At 45.4% G+C, this 24893-nt stretch overlaps 1 protein-coding gene across 4 annotated transcripts in view; it reads left to right on the forward strand.

Moving 5' to 3' along the window:
- MPPE1 (metallophosphoesterase 1) overlaps positions 1-24893 on the forward strand; it is a 61153-nt gene that overhangs the window by 21997 nt on the left and 14263 nt on the right. For all 4 annotated transcript variants that reach the window (XM_068237149.1, XM_068237152.1, XM_068237151.1 and 1 more), the window contains 3 exons: positions 1935-2009; positions 3603-3725; positions 15781-15918. In XM_068237149.1, coding sequence (XP_068093250.1) covers positions 1935-2009; positions 3603-3725; positions 15781-15918 — 336 coding nt within the window. The remainder of the gene's footprint in view (positions 1-1934; positions 2010-3602; positions 3726-15780; positions 15919-24893) is intronic.

Below are 24893 nucleotides of genomic sequence, written 5' to 3' on the forward strand. Positions count from 1 at the left end.
GGTGTCTTTTTTTTCTTCAGACATTATGACAGCCTTAAAAACTAAAGCAGCGCATCCTAATGAGAACAGCGCAGCTTGAATCGGGCCCTGTGAGGCAGGACTTGAAACACCCGGAGTTGCCCAGCAAGCTCATGGTGAACCAGAACTCCTAGGGGTAGCTAAAAAGGGCCCAAAATTCGATTTCAAGTTGCAAATACCTTTTATGTTTTAAGAAGGCAAACTTCTATATTGCCTTTTTTTTCCTTAATTTTTTTTTAATGACTATTTTAACATTAATACAGAATGTATAATATGGGTATAATAAGAGTTATAATACAATATGTTAGGCCTATCATTAATAGTAAAACTCAAGCAACAAAAAGCTACATTTCTGTGGCATTTATTAATCCCTGTTGATGCCGGATAAGTAAGATTCTATTGGGTACATGCATCCAAGCGCTATACAAAAGCTTGGAAAATGAGCTTTTCATCCCTAGATCTGTACAAAAAGGACATGAGCTGTGCATAGAGGCGAGGAGTTTAGAAAAGGAGTTCCTCATAGTAAAGTCTGGTACACACTTTCAATTATGATTGGCCAATCACTGACCAATTTTACCACCTCCATGTAGTATGAGGGTTTACCTACACAATCTGCTCATAGTATTCTATATCTGTTGACCCTCGTACTACATGGAGGTGGTAAAATTGGTCAGTGATTGGCCAATCATAATTGAAAGTTTGTACTAGGTTTAATAGTGCAAACACACATACCATTTTGATTGGCCCATGACTGGCCAAGTTTACCATTATGTTTACGTTAAGTGTTTTGAACATTACATACATTACGGTAACACTTAACTAAAGAGATATGGAATAAAAGACAGTATTGTATATTTTGTACACAAACTATTTTGTATCTCTAAAAATGTTATACACAAATACAGATACAGGCAGTCCTCTACCTACAAATTACACCTTTTTTTTTGTATCTGAAACCAAGTCGTAGAATTTACACTTGCTTGTTCTAATATTACTTTGTCTTTTCTTGGTTAATCTGAATGTATCCAACTTACAGTATACCAACATTTTAGGAGATGAATAGGGGCGGCGTATACTCCAAGCAAACACAGGAAAATAGGAATAATATTAAAATATCACAACTTTATGTTTGATATAAGATTTTTCTATTCAATAATCTAAAAAAATGGACAGGTGGGTGATGAGACCACCGCCATGTCACTCATCCCTCTCACTCCATGCATACAAAGACAGCAATTAGTCAGAGTAGCAACACAAAATTCCCCCAATGCTTTCTTCCAAACCCAGCTGAGTTCTTATAAATGGATCCAGCACAATAATCAGGGAAAAAGTCCTCCAAACAAACAACCTCACCATATCAAGTTGTAGTAAGGTGATATAGCACACTGCGCAGGTACAGTCACTTGACAATAATATAGGCCTTACAGTCCTCCATACATCAGCTGACAAACAGAAGGAGCAATTTGGATTAAAGTGCAGTGAGTTTGAAACGGAAGATCCAGCAGCAATTAGACACATGGAGCAAGTAGCAGAGTAAATGCAATAATGCAAGCATTAAGATAAGCACAGCAGCACAGTTCATCACGTGGTGAAAGCAGACACTGTATGTGAAAGCAAAAAGCACATCGCACAGCGGCATATACAGCATGATATACAGTACCAGTCTTCTGGTGTCCAGCTTTCTCTAATAAGTGCTCTGTCCACAGTGTATCCATGTAAAGAAGTCCTGTTGATAATTGCTATCCATGTGTTGGTCTGGACGAGGATTGAGGAGTTGCCAATTGCGAGGCTGCCATAAAAGTGGCTGAGATGACTAGGAGGAAGGGAGAGCGTCCAGAGAAGTGGTACTGCTCTGTCCAAACACTCCACGCTATGCCCAATTTACAGGAAATGTGTTTTGTTTTTATTCTTGACAGAAGGCTCATCCAGACTTCATGAAGAAATGTGGTAGAGTTGACTTGCTGCCAGCATCGGCTCCCATCCTATTACAGGTTAGGAATACTGTATAATCTGCATCATCTTCAGAAATTGCCTAGAATGATAGGGACTGACTGCTCACAATCCGTTGCAGTGTGCATGCGGCACGTCGCAACAGATTTCAGAATTGGCAGCTTTTGGTAGCATACGTGCCGCAACACATACCCTTTTGCCATTCATTTATATTACACAGGTGTAAAGTGTGCATTGTCTGTTATGGCACAGATCGCCTCACGTTACTGCAATGGAAACAACTGCAATGCTGAGACAATGTGACAATGTGAATTCAACCCAATGGGAATCATTGCAGTGCAATGTTATTACTTATAACGTAAAGTCTATCACTTGAATGCACCCTGAATGATCTTGGGGCGAAACATGTTGAGTCTGTTGGTGTGACGTCTTGTACAATGTGTATAGCACTTAATGTGTCCAACAGGCAATAATCCTCTTTCGACATACACTAGGTGGTAACCCCATAGGACAGTTGCAGTTTTCTGCTGTGTGACCTACACAGAGCAATCTGTTCATAGCTTTCAATAGCAAGCTGTGTGACCTTTTTGTTTAAAGGATACCCGAGCTGAAATGTGACATAATGAGATACACATGTGTATGTACAGTGCCTAGCACACAAATATGCTGTGTTCCTTTTTTTCTTTCTCTGCCTGAAAGAGTTAAATATCAGGTATGTAAGTGGCTGACTCAGTCCTGATAAGAAATTCCAACTATAAAACACTTTCCTAGCAGAAAATGGTTTCTGAGAGCAAGAAAGGTAAAAAAGGGGAATTTCTTATCATTGAGGGTCACACTGTAGTCACTTCCTGTCTGAGTCAGGACTGAGTCAGCCACTTACATACCTGATATTTAACTCTTCCTGGCAGAGAAAGAAAAAAAGGAACACAGCATAGTTATTTGTGTGCTAGGCACTGTACATACACATGTCTATCTCATTATGTCACATTTCAGTTCAGGTATCCTTTATAATGAGGTTCACATTTGTAGTTTAACTTATAAACCCCCCACTATACTCTTATTCACATCAGTCACAAACTCTATTATTCGCTCCTGACAACTGTGTGTTTTCTGTGTCCGTTCATATGTTTTTTGTTTTTTTATATAGCGATTAATAAAAGTTATATTTTAGTGTTAGGTCCTTTTAGTGATCCCATGTTTAGTGTTTATCCCCTCACCACTATAGACTATTTTGTGAATTTGCCCCTCAAAGGCAGACACACATCTAGAACCATTATATCCCCAAGGACAGTAGGATGGAAGAAGTCCTCCAGCAAACTGGATTTAGTACAATTTGTCTTCTATTAAGCAGTAAAGCCTTCACCTGGGTCATAATGGAACATAGAGGGGGCAGTCTCATGCATGCATCGGCAGTCAGACCAGACTGTCCTAGATTAACAAAACCAAAAATGTGCCGTGACTTAGGTACATTAGTCCAGTTACCGCATTTTAAAAGTGGCTATATAGATGGAAGGAGACCTGTGGATTGATGTGCGCAGACTCGCCACAGGGTATGTGATTGTGATTTTTGCCTGTGATTGGACGAGATTAGTAGTAAGTCATTGTGATTGGCATGTAATGTGCTTTTCATTCAGCATTATCCCATGTATCGGAAGAGTGACTATCTCTGCACTGGTGAGGATTCCGCTTCCCCAGAAGAAAAAGAAGTCTTGTTTAAAGAAAAATATGATGTTCTTTCCCAGGATGCCTCTGAAAAGGTGAGCTGCCTTTTCACATTGCAAAATGCAGTGCACACAGGGAAAATACAGACCTTTCTATCGTTCACTTGTGTGATTTTCAGTGCATTTGTCAACCCATTTGGTTATGTTCAATTGGTAATAGGTCATGCTGGATGGTCATATGTTTTCGGATTATACAATTGGGTATTGAGGTGGAGATAAAGATATTTACTAACATTCTCAAGTTGCAGAAGTACTTAAAAAAAATCATGATACACTTTATTAGTGAAAAAAAATCATAGTATTATAGAGAGTGGTATACACAGCCCTTCATAGGAAAAGTGTGCACCCTAAAATCTCAAGAGACAGAAGGAGGGGTATTTGCTTATCCTCCCCCACACACTCAGCAATGGAAAGCAGCCAAACATATGGTGAAAGTGCTAAGGTCTGCGCCATGTATAAACAATAAGTCCACTCTGGCTGCTTTCCTGTGAAGGATAACCCAAGATTGAGCATGAGCATAAGGTAGGACACTCCTCCCGCCCAGAGGAGCAGTGGTCACTCCCAGCATCCACCATATTTAAAGAGACTCTGAAGTCTCAAAAAAGTATTTTTATTTAACAAATCTGTTTAATATGTTAGCCCTAACTAAACTGCCGCATTCCCGATACTGTGCACTATCTAAATCCCCCCTAACTCCCCGTGGGGCAATCCAGGCAGCGCTTCTGTGAGAGTCAGAGCTATGAGCCGCAGCTCTGCCTCTCAGCGCGTCTGTCAGCCCGGATCGCCCCCTCTCCCCCGCCCCTCTCAGTCTTCCTTCACTGAGAGGGGCGTGGGAGAGGCGGAGATCCACCTGTAATGATCAACGTGGCAGCTGCGGTGAACAGCACTGCCGCCGCAGCTGCCTCCGTGCCTCTACCCTCCCTCCCGGCGTCTAGGACGCCGAGGACGGAACGTTCGTTGCCTCAAAGGGTCACAGTCTCGCGCGGATGCGCGCACAGACGGGACCAGTATGCTAGGAGGAGAATCGTCAGCTGACCTGCTGGTCGGCTGACGTCAGAGGAGTCTCACGGCGCCCAGGATTGGCTGACTGCTGGGGGCGTGCCAGTGAGGTCTCCTCTGCTTCTTAACTGAGCAGTGCTTTTCAGCGCTGCTAGATTTGGGCGCAGCCGGCGCCTCCATAGACTACAATAGGAATCATTCCTATTGCAGCGCTCAGTGAGTAACGTCGGCTCCGTCAGAAGACGGAGCCGAGGTTGCTTAAAAACATAATAATTCGGCCTCCAGCAATCGCTGGAAGCCGAATTATTTCATTCCCCCACTATCCATGGCGGCCAGGAGGGGGAATAGTAATTAAATCGGCCCGGACTTGTGCAGAAGCAGGATCAGCCATATACTGCTGTATCCTGCGCCCAAGTCTACCGGCGCCGATTTCAAATGTACTCCTTCTTAAGCCTCCGGGCTTCATTCGGAGACTGTCTGCTGTCGTGAATACTTTAGTGTTAGCGCTCAGACCTTAGACTAGTTCCCAGGTGTTGAAACCAAGGACTTCACACCTAGACTAGGATATTGCTATATTGTTATTGATTATCTGTGTATGATTCTGGCTATACTCTGACCTTGCACCTGCTCATTGATTCTGTACTTCTGCCTATCTGACTTGTTGCTGAACGATTCTGTTCCAATACTAACCTCTCTGTTGCCGACCTTAGCTTGTCTGACCACTCTGTCCTCACCAGTGGGCCTCGCCTCTGGTGAGGGATTTCTAGTATAGAATCACCTGCTCCTCAGGTGATCATTAGTTGCAGTACTGTTGGTAACTCCTGCTCCTCAGGTGATCACTAGTCGCCGTATTGTTTGTATCACCTGCTCCTCAGGTGTCCTCTAGGCTGCAGTACCGTCTTATTCACCTGCTCCTCAGGTGATCACTAGGCTGCAGTACAGTCTGAATCACCCGCTCCTCTGGAGATTCTATCTCTTCAGTATCAGTATCTCCAGCTTGCTGGGGCTTGTACGCTAATAGTCAGTGTACTGATTGTACCTCACCAGCCCCTCTGGTGAGGCCTCGCCAAACTATTATATTACGATTGCACCAAGCACTACACTCTTAGCACCCTTTTGGCTATACTAGTATTATTGGTGATTCTGCAGATCACCACATAATCAGGTATAGCGTCTGCATTATTGGTGATTCTGCAGATCACCATATAATCAGACATCTGAGTTGCTACACCCAACCGTTACACCACCGCTGACAGACGCGTGTGAGGCAGGGCTGCAGCTAATAGCTCTGCCTCTCACAGAAGCGCACAGGGCAGCAAAATCCACGACCAAGAAAGTCATAAATTTTGCAGGGGAGAGGGAGGGCGATTTAGGGGGGATTTAGATAGTTTACAGTGGCGGGAATGCGGCAGTTTAGTTAGGGCTAATATGTTAAACACATTTTGTTAAATAAAAAGATGTTTTTTTTTTGAAACTTCAGTGTCTCTTTAACCACTTCCCGACCGCCGTATTGACAATTGGCGGCCGGGAAGTGGACCCCGCAAGGACCGCCGTATTGACAAATGGCGGCGGTCCTTGTAGGGGCATGGGCGGAGCGATCGCGTCATCCGTGACACGATCCTCCGCCGGCGCCTGTCTCCACTCACCTGCCGCAACATCCCGCCGGCCATACGGAAGCGCCGGCGGGATGTTAACCCGACGATCACCGAATACAAAGTGTATAATACACTTTGTAATGTTTACAAAGTGTATTATACAGGCTGCCTCCTGCCCTGGTGGTCTCAGTGTCCGAGGGACCACCAGGGCAGGCTGCAGCCACCCTATGTCGCACCCAAGCACACTGATTTCTCCCCCGCCTGCCCCAGGTCGCCCACAGCACCCCTCAGACCCCCCCCTGCCCACCCCCCAGACCCCTGTTTGCACCCAATCACCCCCCTAATCACCCATCAATCACGCCCTGTCACTATCTGTCAACGCTATTTTTTTTTTTTACCCCCCCCCTGCCCCCTCCTGATCACCCCCCCCCTGTGTACTGTATGCATCTATCCCCCCTGATCACCTGTCAATCACCTGTCAATCACCCCCTGTCACTGCCACCCATCAATCAGCCCCTAACCTGCCCCTTGCGGGCAATCTGATCACCCACCCACACCAATAGATCGCCCGCAGATCCGACATCAGATCACCACCCAAGCGCAGTGTTTACATCTATTCTCTCCTCTAAACACCCACTAATTACCCATCAATCACCCCCTATCACCACCTGTCACTGTTACCCATCAGATCAGACCCTAATCTGCCCCTTGCGGGCACCCAATCACCCGCCTACACGCTCAGATTGCCCTCAGACCCCCCCCCTTATCAATTCGCCAGCGCTTTGAGTCCTATGGGAGAAAAGCGCTATAGAAATGTTATTGTATTGTATTGCATTATTATTTACATCTGTCCTTACCTGTAATAACCCACTGATCACCCATCAATTACCCCCTGTCACTGCCACCCATCAATCACCCCCTGTCACTGCCACCCATCAATCAGCCCCTAACCTGCCCCTTGCGGGCAATCTGATCACCCACCCACACCAATAGATCGCCCGCAGATCCGACATCAGATCACCTCCCAAGTGCAGTGTTTACATCTGTTCTCTCCTCCAAACACCCACTAATTACCCATCAATCACCCCCTGTCACTGCTACCCATCAGATTAGACCCCTATCTGCCTCTAGGGCACTCAATCACCCGCCCATACCCTCAGAACGCCCTCAGACCCCAGCCCTGATCACCTCGCCAGTGCATTGCTTGCATCTATTCCCCCCTCTAATCACACCTTGAGACACCCATCAATCACCTCCTGTCACCCCCTAGCACACCTACCCATCAGATCAGGCCCTAATTTGCCCCGTGTGGGCTCCTGATCACTCGGCCAAACCCTCAGATCCCCCTCAGACCCCTTCCGATCACCTCCCCAGTGCATTGATTGCATCTATTTTCCCCTCTAACCACCCCCTGAGACACCCAACAATCACCTTCTATCACCCCCTAGCACTCCTATCCATCGGATCAGGCCCAATACAACCTGTCATCTAAAAGGCCACCCTGCTTATGACCGGTTCCACAAAATTCGCCCCCTCATAGACCACCTATCATCAAAATTTTCAGATGCTTATACCCCTGAACAGTCATTTTGAGACATTTGGTTTCCAGACTACTCACGGTTTTGGGCCCGTAAAATGCCAGGGCGGTATAGGAACCCCACAAACTGACCCCATTTTAGAAAAAAGACACCCCAATGTATTCTGTTAGGTGTATGACGAGTTAATATAAGATTTTATTTTTTGTCAAAAGTTAGCGGAAATTAATTTTTTTTTTCACAAAGTGTCATTTTTCACTAACTTGTGACAAAAAATAAAATCTTCTATGAACTCGCCATACACCTAACGGAATACCTTGGGGTGTCTTTTTTCTAAAATGGGGTCACTTGTGGGGTTCCTATACTGCTCTGGCATTTTAGGGGCCCTAAACCGTGAGGAGTAGTCTAGAAAACAAATGCCTCAAAATGACCTGTGATTAGGACGTTGGGCCCCTTAGCGCACCTAGGCTGCAAAAAAGTGTCACACATGTGGTTTTGCTGTACTCAGGAGAAGTAGTATAATGTGTTTTGGGGTGTATTTTTACACATACCCATGCTGGGTGGGAGAAATCTCTCTGTAAATGGACAATTGTGTGTAAAAAAAAAAATCAATCAATTGTCATTTACAGAGATATTTCTCCCACCCAGCATGGGTATGTGTAAAAATACACCCCAAACACATTATACTACTTCTCCTGAGTACGGCGGTACCACATATGTGGCACTTTTTTACACCCTAAGTATGCTAAGGGGCCCAAAGTCCAATGAGTACCTTTAGGATTTCACAGGTCATTTTGCGACATTTGGTTTCAAGACTACTCCTCACGGTTTAGGGCCCCTAAAATGCCAGGGCAGTATAGGAACCCCACAAATGACCCCATTCTAGAAAGAAGACACCCAAACATATTCCGTTAGGAGTATGGTGAGTTCATAGAAGATTTTATTTTTTGCCACAAGTTAGCGGAAAATGACACTTTGTGAAAAAAAACAATTAAAATCAATTTCCGCTAACTTGTGACAAAAAAATAAAAACTTCTATGAACTCACCATACTCCTAACGAAATATGTTTGGGTGTCTTCTTTCTAGAATGGGGTCATTTGTGGGGTTCCTATACTGCCCTGGCATTTTAGGGGCCCTAAACCGTGAGGAGTAGTCTTGAAACAAAAATGACCTGTGAAATCCTAAAGGTACTCATTGGACTTTGGGCGCAGTTAGGCTGCAAAAAAGTGCCAATCATGTGGTATCGCCGTACTCGGGAGAAGTAGTATAATGTGTTTTGGGGTGTATTTTTACACATACCCATGCTGGGTGGGAGAAATACCTCTGTAAATGACAATCTTTTGATTTTTTTACACACAATTGTCCATTTACAGAGTTATTTCTCCCACCCAGCATGGGAATGTGTAAAAATACACCCCAAAACACATTGTACTACTTCTCCCGAGTACGGCCATACCACGTGTGGCACTTTTTTGCACCCTAACTGCGCTAAGGGGCCCAAAGTCCAATGAGTACCTTTAGGATTTCACAGGTCATTTTGAGAAATTTTGTTTCAAGACTACTCCTCACGGTTTAGGGCCCCTAAAATGCCAGGACAGTATAGGAACCAAACAAATGACTCCATTTTAGAAAGAAGACACCCCAAGGTATTCTGTTAGTAGTACGGTGAGTTCATAGAAGATTTTATTTTTTGTCACAAGTTAGCGGAAATTGATTTTTATTGTTTTTTTTCACAAAGTGTCATTTTCCGCTAACTTGTGACAAAAAATAAAATCTTCTATGAACTCACCGTACTACTAACGGAATACCTTGGGGTGTCTTCTTTCTAAAATGGGGTCATTTGTGGGGTTCCTATACTGTCTTGGTATTTTAGGGGCCCTAAACCGTGAGGAGTAGTCTTGAAACGAAATTTCTCAAAATGACCTGTGAAATCCTAAAGGTACTCATTGGACTTTGGGCCCCTTTGCGCAGTTAGGGTGCAAAAAAGTGCCACACATGTGGTATCGCCGTACTCAGGAGAAGTAGTATAATGTGTTTTGGAGTGTATTTTTACACATGCCCATGCTGAGTGGGAGAAAGATCTCTGTAAATGGACAATTGTGTGTAAAAAAAAAAAATTAAAAAATTGTCATTTACAGAGATATTTCTCCCACCCAGCATCGGTATGTGTAAAAATACACCCCAAAACACATTATACTACTTCTCCTGAGTACGGCGATACCACATGTGTGGCACTTTTTTGCAGCCTAACTGCGCTAAGTGGCCCAAAGTCCAATGAGCACCTTTAGGCTTTACAGGGGTGCTTACAAATTAGCACCCCCCAAAATGCGAGGACAGTAAACACACCCCACAAATGACCCCATTTTGGAAAGTAGACACTTCAAGGTATTCAGAGAGGGGCATGGTGAGTCCGTGGCAGATTTCATTTTTTTTTGTCGCAAGTTAGAAGAAATGGAAACTTTTTTTTTTTTTGTCACAAAGTGTCATTTTCCGCTTACTTGTGACAAAAATGTATATCTTCTATGAACTCACTATGCCTCTCAGTGAATACTTTGGGATGTCTTCTTTCCAAAATGGGGTCATTTGGGGGGTATTTATACTATCCTGGAATTCTAGCCCCTCATGAAACATGACAGGTGGTCAGAAAAGTCATAGATGCTTGAAAATGGGAAAATTCACTTTTTGCACCATAGTTTGTAAACGCTATAACTTTTACCCAAATCAATAAATATACACTGAATGGGTTTTTTTTTAATCAAAAACATGTTTGTCCACATTTTTCGCACTGCATGTATACAGAAATTTTACTTTATTTGAAAAATGTCAGCACAGAAAGTTAAAAAAATCATTTTTTTGCCAAAATTCATGTCTTTTTTGATGAATATAATAAAAAGTAAAAATCGCAGGAGCAATCAAATAGCACCAAAAGAAAGCTTTATTAGTGACAAGAAAAGGAGCCAAAATTCATTTAGGTGGTAGGATGTATGAGCGAGCAATAAACCGTGAAAGCTGCAGTGGTCTGAATGGAAAAAAAGTGTCCGGTCCTTAAGGGGGGTAAAGCCCACGGTCCTCAAGTGGTTAAAGGCCACTATTGTGGGGCGGCGTTCAGCTCTGACTTGGGTTTATTATGCTGGGGAAAATGTGATTGTGTGTAAGTTGCATATTTGTACATAGCATTGCACTGTTGTATAGCACCCCCTGACGAAGCCTTTCAGGGTGAAACTGGTCATTAGTCAAGGATATGTGTATTGTCACTGTATTATATTAGGAGCACCCATTAGTTACTTATTCCACCCAGTATATTTGTATGAGGGTCAGGATTAGTGCGACCCAGGTAATGACTGATTAGTCCATTGCACATATGACTTTTTAAAGTGGACCTGAACTCAGAACTCCTCTCTGCTCTAAAAGATACACAACAGCATAATATCCTTTAAACAAAAACCTGTATTTATTACAGCTGAAAGAAATCCAAAAATAAATCTGCACAGTTTCTACTTCCTGATTCATGGAAGCAGACATACAGGATCTTCTCAAAAAAATTAGTTCATTATTTTCTGTAATGTACTGATAAACATTAGACTTTCATATATTTTAGATTCATTACACTACAACTGAAATAGTTCAAGCCTTTTATTGTTTTAATATTGATGATTTTGGCATACAGCTCATGAAAACTCAAAATTCCTATCTCAAAAAATTAGCATATTTCATCCGACCAATAAAAGAAAAGTGTTTTTTTTAAAAAAAAAAAAATCAAGCTCCAAATAATTATGTTCAGTTATGCACTCAATACTTGGCCGTAAATCCTTTTGCAGAAATGACTGCTTCAAAGCGGCGTGGCATGGAGGCAATCAGCCTGTGGCACTGCTCAGGTGTTATGGAGGCCCAGGATGCTTCGATAGCGGCCTTAAGCTCATCCAGAGTGTTGGGTCTTGCATTTCAACTTTCTCTTCACAATATCCCACAGATTCTCTATGCCAGCAGGGGTCCCCAACCACCGGGCCGCGGCCCACTGCCGGTCCGTTGGCAGTGTCCAGCCGGGCCGCGGCGGGTCTGTCATCCTGCCCCTCCCCCCCGCGGCCGCCGCTTCTGTTACTTTATGAGCGGGCGGCCGCTTCCGGATTCCCCCATGCGCGCTCTCCTCCATGAAGTACTATCTCCTCCTATAACAGCAGCGCGTCTTGCGTCTGCTGTAAGGAGGGAAGGAGGCGGGGCAGCGGCTTCCTGTAGCGGCGATCGCTGCTACCATGGGAACCGCTGCCCCGCCTCCTTCCCTCCTTACAGCAGACGCAAGACGCGCTGCTGTTCTAGGAGGAGATAGTACTAGTTCATGGAGGAGGGCGCGCATGGGGGAATCCGGAAGCGGCCGCCCGCCCGCTCATAAGGTAACAGAAGCGGCGGCCGCACCATTTATGCATACTGGGCACTATACTAGCTATAGCTGGGCCACTATACTAGCCATGCTGGGCACTATACTAGCCATGCTGGGCACTATACTAGCCATGCTGGGGCATTTTGCTAGCCATGCTGGGCACTATACTAGCCATGCTGGGCACTATACTAGCCATGCTGGGCACTATACTAGCCATGCTGGGCACTATACTAGCCATGCTGGGGCATTATACTAGCCATGCGGGGCACTATACTAGCCATGCTGGGACACTATGCTAGCTATAGCTGGGCACTATACTAGCCATGCTGGGCACTATACTAGCCATGCTGGGCACTATACTAGCCATGCTGGGGCACTGTACTAGCCATGCTGGGGCACTGTACTAGCCATGCTGGGGCACTGTACTAGCCATGCTGGGGCACTGTACTAACCATGCTGGGGCACTATACTAGCCATGCTGGGGCACTATACTAGCCATGCTGGGGCACTATACTAGCCATGCTGGGGCACTATACTAGCCATACTGGGGTAACCATACTAGCCATGCTGGGCACTTTACTAGCCATACTGGGGCGCTATACTGGGGTAACTAGCCTAGCCATGCTGGGCACTTTACTAGCCATACTGGGGCACTATACTGTGCACTTTACTAGCTATACTGGGGCACTACCTACCCATACTGGACACTATATTAGCTATACTAGGGCACTACCGACCCATACTGGGACTATACTAGCTATACTGGTCAATACAAGCTATACTGGGGCACTATACTAGCTACACTGGGGTAACTATACTAGCCATACTGGGGCAACTAAACTCCCTATACTGAGGCAACTATGCTAGCTATGCCGCCGCACCCCAGCCCCTCCCCCCATAACCCGCTGCGCACGACACTGTCCACTAGGTCGCACGCGCAATACACCCCCCCCCCCCCCCCCCCGGGCCTTGGAGAAAAATTTGGTCAGTAAGTGGTCCCCGGGCCGGAAAAGGTTGGGGACCCCTGCTCTATGGGGTTCAGGTCAGGAGAGTTGGCAGGCCAATTGAGCACAGTAATACCATGGTCAGTAAACCATTTACCAGTGGTTTTGGTACTGTAAGCAGGTGCCAGGTCGTGCTGAAAAATGAAATCTTCATCTCCATAAAGCTTTTCAGCAGATGGAAGCATGAAGTGCTCCAAAATCTCCTGATAGCTAGCTGCATTGACCCTGCACTTGATAAAACACAGTGGACCAACACCAGCAGCTGACATGGCACCCCAGACCATCACTGACTGTGGGTACTTGACACACTTCAGGCATTTTGGCATTTCCTTCTCCCCAGTCTTCCTCCAGACTCTGGCACCTTGATTTCCGAATGACATGTAAAAGTTGCTTTCATCCGAAAAAAGTACTTTGGACCACTGAGCAACAGTCCAGTGCTGCTTCTCTGTAGCCCAGGCCAGGCGCCTATGCCGCTGTTTCTGGTTCAAAAGTGGGTTCATGCTTCCATCTGCTGAAACGCTTTATGGAGATGAAGATTTCATTTTTCAGCACGACCTGGCACCTGCTCACAGTGCCAAAACCACTGGTAATTGGTTTACTGACCATGGTATTACTGTGCTCAATTGGCCTGACAACTCTCCTGACCTGAACCCCATAGAGAATCTGTGGGATATTGTGAAGAGAAAGTTCAGAGACGTAAGACCCAACACTCTGGATGAGCTTAAGGCCGCTATCAAAGCATCCTGGGCCTCCATAACACCTGAGCAGTGCCACAGGCTGATTGCCTCCATGCCACGCTGCATTGAAGCAGTCATTTCTGCAAAAGGACTCCTGACCAAGTATTGAGTGCATAACTGAACATAATTATTTGAAGGTTTACTTTTTTGTTTTAAAAACACTTTTCTTTTATTGGTCGGATGAAATATGCTAATTTTTTGAGATAGGAATTTTGAGTTTTCATGAGCTGTATGCCAAAATCATCAATATTAAAACAATAAAAGGCTTGAACTACTTCAGTAGTAGTGTAATGAATCTAAAATATATGAAAGTCTGTTTATTAGTACATTACAGAAAATAATGAACTTTATCACAATATGCTAATTTTTTTTTAGAAGATCCTGTATTGTTTACAGCCTGTGCTTTCAAATGGGCTTATCTGCTTATCTGCCATAAGCAGTCATGTGACACAGGGAGGATCAAATTACAACGTGTAATTAGACACAAATGAGGGGAAATTAAACAAGCTAAACTCTCTAAATACATTCAGGGTGCATTTATCTATGTTTTCCTTCTGTCTGGTGCAAGAGTTCAGGTCCGCTTTAAGTCCAATAGGAGCCAGTTTGCCCGTTCTAATATTTTCAATGCTTTCTGCATGTGATTTTAGCTAATTTGTTGCACAGGCCTCAAACCTTATCCCATGTATTAACCACTTGCCGACCGCACGCTTATACCGTGCGTCGGCAAAGTGGCAGCTGCAGGACCAGCGACGCAGTACTGCGTCTCCAGCTGCAGGCCGATTAATCAGGAAGCAGCCGCTCGCGCGAGCGGCTGCTTCCTGTCAAATCACGGCGGGGGGCTCCGTGAATAGCCTGCGGGCCGCCGATGGCGGCTCGCAGGCTAAATGTAAACACAAGCGGAAATAATCCGCTTTGTTTACATTGTACGGCGCTGCTGTGCAGCAGCGCCGTAAGGCAGATCGGCGATCCCCGGCCAATCAGCGGCCGGGGATCGCCGCCATGTGACAGGGGACGTCCTGTCACTGGCTGCACAGGACGGATAGCGTCCTGTGCAGCCTCGATCGCCGGGGGGGGAAGCAGGTAGGAGAGGGAGGGGGGAATTTCGCCGCGGAGGGGGGCTTTGAGGTGCCCCCCCCGCAACACCCAGGCAGGCAGGAGAGATCAGACCCCCCCCTGCACACATCATCCCCATAGGGGGAAAAAAAGGGGGGCAATCTGATCTCTCTGCCTGCAACCTGATCTGTGCTGGTCCTTAAGGGGGGGGGTAAAGGGTGGGTCATCAAGTGGTTAATGATGAGGTTCTGTCATGGTACTGTACACTGTTATGCTTTGAACTGTTTTTGAATCCTTTATGCATCGGCAGCACGGTGGCGTAGTGGTTAGCTCTCTCGCCTTGCAGCGCTGGGTCCCTGGTTCGAATCCCAGCCAGGGCACTATCTGCAAAGAGTTTGTATGTTCTCTCCGTGCCTGCGTGGGTTTCCTCCGGGCACTCCGGTTTCCTCCCACATACCAAAAACATACGGATAAGTTAATTGGCTTCCCCTAAAAAATTGGCCCTAGACTACTACAGTACTTACACTACATAATATAGACATATGGCAATGGTAGGTATTAGATTGTGAGCTCCTTTGAGGGACAGTTAGTGACAAGACAGTATATATATACACTGTACAGCGCTGCGTAATATGTCGGCGCTATATAAATACTAAATAATAATAATAATCTGTTGATTTTTCTTGCATTAAAACAATGAAAAAGTTTTATAACCCAAAAAAATGTATATATTCTTATTGCAATGGAGACTTGCACTGTAAATGCTAACAAGGATTACTCTCCTCTGTCCAGCTGCTACGGCTACTTCAGCCCAGGCTCATTGTAAGTGGCCACACCCACAGCGCTTGTACAGTGCTCCATGGAGAAGTCCCGGAGATCAGCGTTCCATCATTCAGCTGGAGGAATAGGAACAATCCCAGCTTCATCATGGTATGCTTCTGCAGAGCTTGTATTATGAGAATTGAACCCATTGGCCATAACAAGGATTTGGGACCTCTTAATCTTAATCTTGTAAAGGCCCATACACACGCCTGGCGGATCGCTCAAGACCAGTCTTATCAGCTGAACGACGGACTGTACACACGCCCAATTTGACGTCCTGACGACTGAACGACGGGATGTCCAAACGACCCGTCGTTTAAAAAAAATACAACGTGTGTATGGGCCTTAAAACTAACTAGCAAAGTCTGGCTTGATTGTACAATCTTACCACTTCTATGTGATATGAAGGACTTCAAAAGTATACATTTTACAGTCCATTCACTCAGATTACCTTTCAACTACATAGATGTGGTAAGATTGCACAAACAAGATTGTTTCGTTAATGGGCAACTTAACACTTTCTGATTGGCTCAACATGCTAAAGTGATTCTCATTAAACTGATGGATATTAACTGACACATCCTTTCTGGAGGTGACAGTGATAGGAGAGGCAGAGGGACAGTGCGTAGTACAAACATCAGTCATTTCCAACAGGGTAACTGGATTCCATATCACACAACAGTTTATTATAATGCCTTTATACAGTGCTGACGTTTTTAGCATTTCATTACAGACTACACTAAAAAAGTCCCTCAGCAGGGCTTACTAAAGACCCAATCCTAGTCTACAGGCCAACCATAGTCTTAGGACCCGATCACAGCAGCAGGGCTGTGGAGTCGGTACAAAATCGTCTAACTCAATTTATGATTCCACTGACTCCGACTCCTCTTATTTGTATAGAACAATCTTGTTGATTAAAAGTATGCAAGGCATTTCATCACTGCAAAAGCTTAGAAATTGTAAAGCTATATGAAGATGGCATCTGGTTTTGGGAACAAAACAAAGCTCCTGGCCAGGAAGCTGACACTCTACCCTTTCGACCTTCCCAGCCTGTCATTGCCAACCTGAATTACCTGGTGTGTGGTCTGTGTAATAAGATTCACCGGAGCCCAGTATTAGCCGGGTTTCAGCGTGTAGCCCTGCCACCTTGCATAAAAAGAACTCTTGCCCTTTCTATATCTGATATACAGTAGAAAAGGCCAGGGCCTTTATCTGCAAAGGGACAGAGCTTACGGGCTTCCAGTGAAATCATATTAAACAGACACTTTTGAGCATTAGGGTACCTCCTCTTTTTTATGTACACCAGAGATCAGGAGCGGACCTTGTATGATGCCACCTGAACCTTGTGCATCATGTGGCGTACACATGAAGGGGGGCGAGCAGGTACACATTCTTCATGCACAATCTGAACCAGGTATACAGGCATATGTAGAGTACAGTACTACTGTATAACTTAATTTGAAGTAATTAACCCCAAATTTAATAACCTATCAAGTTCATTAATTTAATGAGCAAAGGGAGTTTGAAAATAAAAAATCATATTTTTTCTTCTAATTACAGTTTAAATTTGTTAGGAGCCGGAGCATTTTTAAGACTCTGAATCCAGATACCCCAAAATTTCTCTGACTCCTGAACTCCACAGCCCTGCACAGTAGCGGCAGTCCTGAGTCATGCACAGTGTATGGTGAATGGAGGCCATCTGGTCACTGTGTCAGGATGCAGCTGACCACACCCCTGTCAGTGTAAATTAGAGTATTGGACTGGAGCTCAGAGGGCAGTAGTGAGAGGATAGTGCAGAATGGTGTGCTGTGTTTAAATACGCCCATAGGCTTATTTTGTGGGGAAATGAATAGAATGCAGTGTTCTCCACAGAATTTTTTTTTTCCGGCCGGGTGGCATGAAAAAGTAGTTGGGTGGCAGGAAAAATTACCTGGGTGAGATGAGAGAATGCAGGGCCGGTGCTTCTGTGCACAACCCTGCTTACAGAATAGGAGGAGGTGAGCTGATGACAGCCGGGTGCTCACCAAAACTAGCTGGGTGGAGCACCCGGCTAATAGAGCCTGGGGAGAACACTGGAATGTTTTGGGATGCATGAAGAAACTGGAGTGACTGGGGGAAACACATGCAGGCATGGAGGGATGATACAAAAACTGTGTAGAGGGATTCCTGACCAAGAATTGAACTTACCACCCTGGCACTGAGAGGGCTAAATTGCCGGTCACTTAGCTGTGTTACTCATATAATACATACATTATCCACTTGCCGACCGCACGCTTATACCGTGCGTCGGCAAAGTGGCAGCTGCAGGACCAGCGACGCAGTACTGCGTCGCCAGCTGCAGGCTGATTAATCAGGAAGCAGCCGCTCGCGCGAGCGGCTGCTTCCTGTCAATTCACGGCGGGGGGCTCCGTGAATAGCCTGCGGGCCGCCGATGGCGGCTCGCAGGCTAAATGTAAACACAAGCGGAAATAATCCGCTTTGTTTACATTGTACGGCGCTGCTGCGCAGCAGCTACGTAAGGCAGATCGGCGATCCCCGGCCAATCAGCGGCCGGGGATCGCCGCCATGTGACAGGGGACGTCCTGTCACTGGCTGCACAGGACGGATAGCGTCCTGTGCAGCCCCGATCACCGGGGGGACAGGTAGGAGAGGGAGGGGGGTGAATGTCGCCGCGGAGGGGGGCTTTGAGGTGCCCCCCCGCAACTAGCCTGCCCACCAGAGCGATCAGACCCCCCCCTACACACCATCCCCATAGGGGGGAAAAAAGGGGGGCGATCTGATCGCTCTGCATGAAACCTGATCTGTGCTGGGGGCTGCAGAGCCCACCCAGCACAGATCACAAAAAATAACGCTGGTCTTTAAGGGGGGGTAAAGGGTGGGTCCTCAAGTGGTTTGGTGCTTTAGGTTTCGCAACATTGCCGCATGGTAGCCACACTGGGCAGTCATAGATGCTGTACTGTGTGTCACATGAGTCCAGTGTCACGGCATAAAGGACAATAAAATTGCATCCAAATATGGTGCCATTCTATTTCAATGGCACTTTCACAGTTGCATGTTTGTGATGTGACACATTCCGTCAGTATAACACACTGCATGCCGTGCATTACTGAGTGTCACATGCAGTTCTGTGTGTGTGGTGCAAGTCTATGGACTGTATGCTGCACTGTATGGGAATCTGGATCTGTAGTGCTACAGCGATATAGGGCTTGATTCACAAAAGAGTGCTAACTGTTAGCACGGCCATTTTTCGAGCGAATTTTTGCATTGCACGCAATTGCAAATTTTGGTGCGAAACTATAACGGTTTCGTGCGCAAACGTGAATTTTTGCACAAAATCGTTTTCGCACAAAAATTTGCGTTTGCACATGAAAACTTTATCGTTTTGCGCGAAAATTTGCGATCGCGCGCAATGCGAAAATTCGCGCTAACAGTTAGCACTTTTTTGTGAATCAAGCCCATAGTGTGGAAGTGGTTATACTCCCCTCCTGCTCATTTAGCTTTGCTTCAGGCAGTCAAAGATTATCTTTATATATATCAGTCCACTGATGTTCACTTGTAATAAAAATGCGACGCACAAAAACATGCAGGTTATTTCATAGCATGGTGCATTGCTATGGAACATGTGTTTTTGCACAATAACCAGAAACCTACTGTAAACAGTGTTAGGATAACATGATGGAACATATTATTGTATGGGTAATGTGTTCACATGCGGTAATGCAACATATAGGCCCTTATTCAATTCACGTTTTCTCCTAAGAGATACGTTTTCAGCTTCTGTTTAAAATAACCTTTCAGCAGTCTGCAATTCAAAAAGTACTTGAAAAAGCATTCTGAGCATTATCTTGCCTAAAGAGAACCTGAACTGAAAATTAAACATAAAAAACATAAAGAAGTCATACTTACCTCCTGCGTAGTCTACTTATCAATCTCTTTCTCCTCTCCTGCATCCCATTTAGCCACTGTGATCACTGGAATTCTCTGTCCTCCATTTTGAAAATGGCTATTACCCCATAACAGCTTCCTAGTCAGCACAATGTTAAACTGTAATATTGCCCACTTGAGCCATAGGGAAACATGGACATTACCTTGCACATTCAGTTGTAACTGGAAGCTGCTGATATATAACTGACAGCAACTGATATATTTCAGTTCTGACAAAATATTGTCAGAACTGGAAGGGATCACTGCAAGAAGAAAATGGGGAGCTTCTGAGAGGAACTGACGGTGATGTAAGTATATAATATTAATTTGCAGCTACGTCATATGTTTATTTTCAATAATTTTACTCAGTTCAGGTTCCCTTTAACCACTAGCCGATCTCTCCACTCCAGTAGGCATGAACGTGGCGGCAACCCCAGGACTGCTTCAAGCAGATTGGCGTGAACAGCCTTCTATGGGGCTAGCAGGAGATCGCGCACGCATCCGCTCCGCCTTCAGTCTCCCAGCAGCAATCGCCGCTCGGAGACTGTTAGACGGCGAAACCAGCGTCTAATTAGGCTGTACAGCACTGCGATCTAAGGCAGCGCTGTACTGGGGACAGCTGTGTGACACGGCTGTCCCCCTGGGACACAGGAGGGCGATTGGCTCTCATAGGCTGAAGCCTATGACAGCCGATTGCCGTGATTGGCAAAAAAGTAAAATTTATTACAAAAATAAACATATATTTATAGAAAAAGGGGGGGGGGATGGTTGGAGAATCACTTGTGTGCTGAGTTGTGCGGCCCTGCAGCGAGGCTTTAAAGCTGCAGTGGCCTATTAACAAAAAAATGGCCTGGTCTTTAGGGGGGTTTAACACTGCGGTCCTCAAGGTGTTAAAAGACATTTTATTGATAAGGTATGAAACGATCTCATAGGAGAAAACTTTGGTGTAAAGTTAATTTAATTAGGGCACGATCCAATTCACTTTTTCTCCTAAGATTTCTCCTAGGTGAATTTTCACATTTTATAAATAAAATGCATTTGAAGTCACCAGCAAGCAAGAAAATATGCAGAATAATTTTGTCAGTACTTTTTCAGTTGCAGAAAAGTCATGTAAACAGAAGATGAAAAATGATCTCCTCAGAGAAAACTTAAAAGGAAAAGTGAATGTGAAAGCTCTCACAGGCCTGGTGCACACCAAAAACCGCTAGCAGATCCGCAAAATGCTAGCAGATTTTGAAACGCTTTTTCTTCTTTTTCTGTAGCATTTCAGCTAGCATTTTGCGGTTTTGGGAAGCGTTTTTGGTGTAGTAGTTTCATGTATTGTTACAGTAAAGCTGTTACTGAACAGCTACTGTAACAAAAAACGCCGGGTAAACCGCTCTGAACTGCCGTTTTTCAGAGCGGTTTGCGTTTTTCCTATACTTAACATTGAGGCAGAAACGCATCCGCAATCCAAAATCTGCAGCAGCCCGGGAGTATGCGTTTCTGCAAAACGCCTCCCGCTCTGGTGTGCACCAGCCCATTGAAATACATTACCCTAGCGGATCCGCACCCACAAGCGGATCGCAAACCGCAGCAGAACCGCTCTGGTGTGCACTAGGCCTTATTGCTCTGTGTGTGGAGGATTGTATAGAGGTTTCATTGGGCACTGGATTTGTTCAGTTCCTAAATAAATTCCAAGCATTGTAGGGAAATGGGTAAGGAGGTAATTTTTGCAGAGAAGGCAAATGTCCCAAGTCAGGGTTACACATATTGGCAACTCACTTCACTTACTCAAAACTGTATGGTTTTATTACCTACTGTATACTGTATACCGTACAACTGGCCTTGACGGTAACATTGATTTACGGGTAAGTCAATAAATTCAACCTATTTGGTCTCCTTGCTTTCAGTGCTCTTGGTAAAAAAAATTCACAAGTTTGTTTACACCCTCAGTAGAGCTAAATTTCAGTGACTTTTGCTCTACAAGACTGGGCTAAATTTGATGTGAGATAAACATTCTAAAAATTGCATCACCTTCATTTTCATAGTTATCCAACAAGCATTGACAGATGGGCAGATAATTACATTTAGGCTTCTTTTACACTATTGTCAGCTGCGGTTCAACGGACAATATCATCGCATTACAGTGCAATGCAATGATATTCCTATTGGCCTATCACATTGACTGCGGTGCGATGCAGTGGATTCTGCCAGGATGACATCCAGCATGCAGTGCATTTATAGGGCAATGCATGCGTTTACAGAGGCAGTGAGGCATACTTTTTTGACTTTTCTGTATTTTTGAACTTTTCAATCCACATGTAAACCAGCAACTTGGTAAGACTGTCTTCACATTGTGCAGGAAGCTGTCTGGATTTGGTAGCTGGTACGTTCAGCAAAAATAGCTACTGCACAGGCCACGGGAGTGCAATCAGTGTGTGCGTGGCATGGGGACACTCATTCACAGTAGCCATGGACTGGCCAGCTTTGCGGGGGTCGCCGCTTCAAGCCAGAGGGACTCAGAAGCACGTCGTGGGCACAGGATGACTCCTGGGGGCTGCAAGAAGCCCCAGGTAAGTTGTGCTGATTTTCTCTTTTTGTCTTAAATCTCCCTTTAAGGACTAGAGACTGCTAGTACCATAAAACTGGGCCCACCAACATATCACCACACGGACCTGCTGTTCATGCAGGCCCCTTGATTTGCTGTCACTATGACGGCAGAGCTCTGTGAGCCAGTCAGGAGCTGATTTCATTGGCTCTTGACCCTGTGATTAATGTGAGCCAATGAGATTGTCTCAGTGATCACGGGGTCGGGAGCTAATGAAATTGTCTCCTGACCGGCTCACAGAGCTCTGCCATCATAGCGAAGGGCCGGCAGTGATGGGAGAGCAGCATGATCGCAGCCACAGAGCCTAGATTTCAATTGCCTCGGTCCGTAAGCTGTTAAGCCTATTGGCTTAAGGAATGTTTATAGTTTCTTAAGCAAAAAAAGCCACAAAGTGTATCCTCATTTATGCTGGCAATGACATGATTGGGGAATGAGGTTTAGCTTCTTCGATTTGTCCCGAAAGCAGACACCACTTTCATATAGATTTAAATTTGCTGAGGTTTGGCAGTGATAGGCCTTGTATGCAGCACTTCAGTCAACCTGGAAAATACATAAGGATATAAAGAATGGAGATAGCGATACCATAAACTGAAGAGTTGAAGTGAAAGAATTTACTTGAGGTGCCCATACATTGGCAGATGGCCTGCAGATTTGACCATCAGATAGATCCCTCTCTGATTCGATCAGTGAGGGATCTATTGCCGCCAGTGTACACAGATTTCGGCAGCCCATCCCCCACGTAATGTGAACCCCTCTGGCCTGTGGTGCATAGCTCACCTGTCTGCTGGCGTACCTCCTCCAGTGTCCCATGTCTTCTCTTTCTTGCCTGTGCCCCATGACCTGTATGGCATGTGTGACCTTGTACATGTCCTCAGGCACACACTGATGATGTAGAGGAGGAGGGGTGGCAGCAGACAGGTGAGCTAAGCACCCCTTTCACACTCACCTCGGCCCAGAGGTACACATAACACACGGGGGGACCAGCCGGGGGGGAGGCCGTCGGTCATTGGAAAAGAAAACCCTGCTACTGCCACACACTCAACCTAGCAATATCTTTCCATGCTGGATTGTTTCATAAATTGATCAAAATTATGATCGAGCGGCATGATTCTCTGGCAGATTGGGTCATTATGATCGAATCTGCCGAACATAGATGATGCAAATGAAGTGTGTATGGACACCTTTAGGGACTGCACAATCCTCACGTCATGAGTGCTCAGAAGACCAAAACAAAACGATGCCTGCGTTCTCCTGTGCTCTGTGTATTTTGCAGTGGTAACAAGGCCTAAGTCTCCAATATGAATAGTTCCCGAATGACTCCAATGCTTTTCTGACTGTAGATCAGTACTCACACAATGTGACATTAACCCCTCTGGAAGTCCTCGTAGTATGTGGGATGGGGATGCAGATTGCCTCCATGTTCATACAGCTTTTTCTCAAGCCTATGTAAGTGTGGAGAACTGAGAGGATGTCATTCATGCTTCTCCATTATCTATGAAACCAAATTGCCACTCAGGGCTAACGCTGATTTTCTAGTTTCAGATGCAAACTCAATAACTCGGTATAATTGCATTGCTAGTGGAGGAAGGTGAAGCTGTTGGAAATCCTTTAAAGGGGAACTGAAGAGAGAGGTATATGGAGGCTCAGGCTGCCATGTTTATTTCCTTTTAAGCAATACCAGTTGCCTGACAGCACTGCTGATCCTCTGCCTCTAATACTATTAGCCATAGCCCCTGAACAAGCATGCAGCAGGTCAGGTGTTTCAGACTTTAAAGTCAGATCTAACAAGACTAGCTGCATGCTTGTTTCTGGTGTTATTCAGATACTACTGCAGAGAAATAGAGCAGCAGGGCTGCCAGGCAAGTGGTATTGATTAAAAGGAAATAAACATGGCAGCCTCCATATACCTCTTTCTTCAGTTCCCCTTTAAATTGTAGCTGTTACACATATGACATTCCATTAGTCTTTGTATGGCTCATAGCTTTAAATATCCCTTTGGATGAGGGGATTCCCCCCCCCCCCCAATTTAGAGTTTAGGTACACCTGAAGTGAAAGAGAGATGGTGGTTAATTCCTTTTTAAACAATACCAGGTTCCTGGCATCTGTAGTGTCTGAATCACACACCTGAAACAAGCATGCAGCTAATCCAGTCAGACTTGCACCCGACCTGCATGATTGTTTAGGGTATTATGCTGGAAATACACGTGTCGATCCGGCGGCCGATTAGCCGCCGGATCGACCCCAGCCGCGTCCCCACTCGTCCACGCGGATCGATTACTGCTCGTCCCCACCGGCGCTTCCTTATCAGCGCTCGATTCCCTGCCATTGTCCGCCGGCGGGAATCGAGCGGGCGCGGGTCGAGCAGCATGATCGGGCCAGCTGAATATTATCAGCTGGCTGGATCAGCTGGTCGATACACGGTACAGAAACGTACCGTGTATCCCCAGCATAAGGCTAAACGTATAAGTCAGCCAGGCGATATGCATTGTTTACAAGGTATTAATATATCAGCTTCCATATCCCTCTCACTTAAAGGGAACCTAAACTAGGAAGGAAATGGATTTTTCCT

The sequence above is a fragment of the Hyperolius riggenbachi genome, chromosome 5 (assembly GCF_040937935.1).
Source record: "Hyperolius riggenbachi isolate aHypRig1 chromosome 5, aHypRig1.pri, whole genome shotgun sequence".
NCBI classification, from domain to species: domain Eukaryota; kingdom Metazoa; phylum Chordata; class Amphibia; order Anura; family Hyperoliidae; genus Hyperolius; species Hyperolius riggenbachi.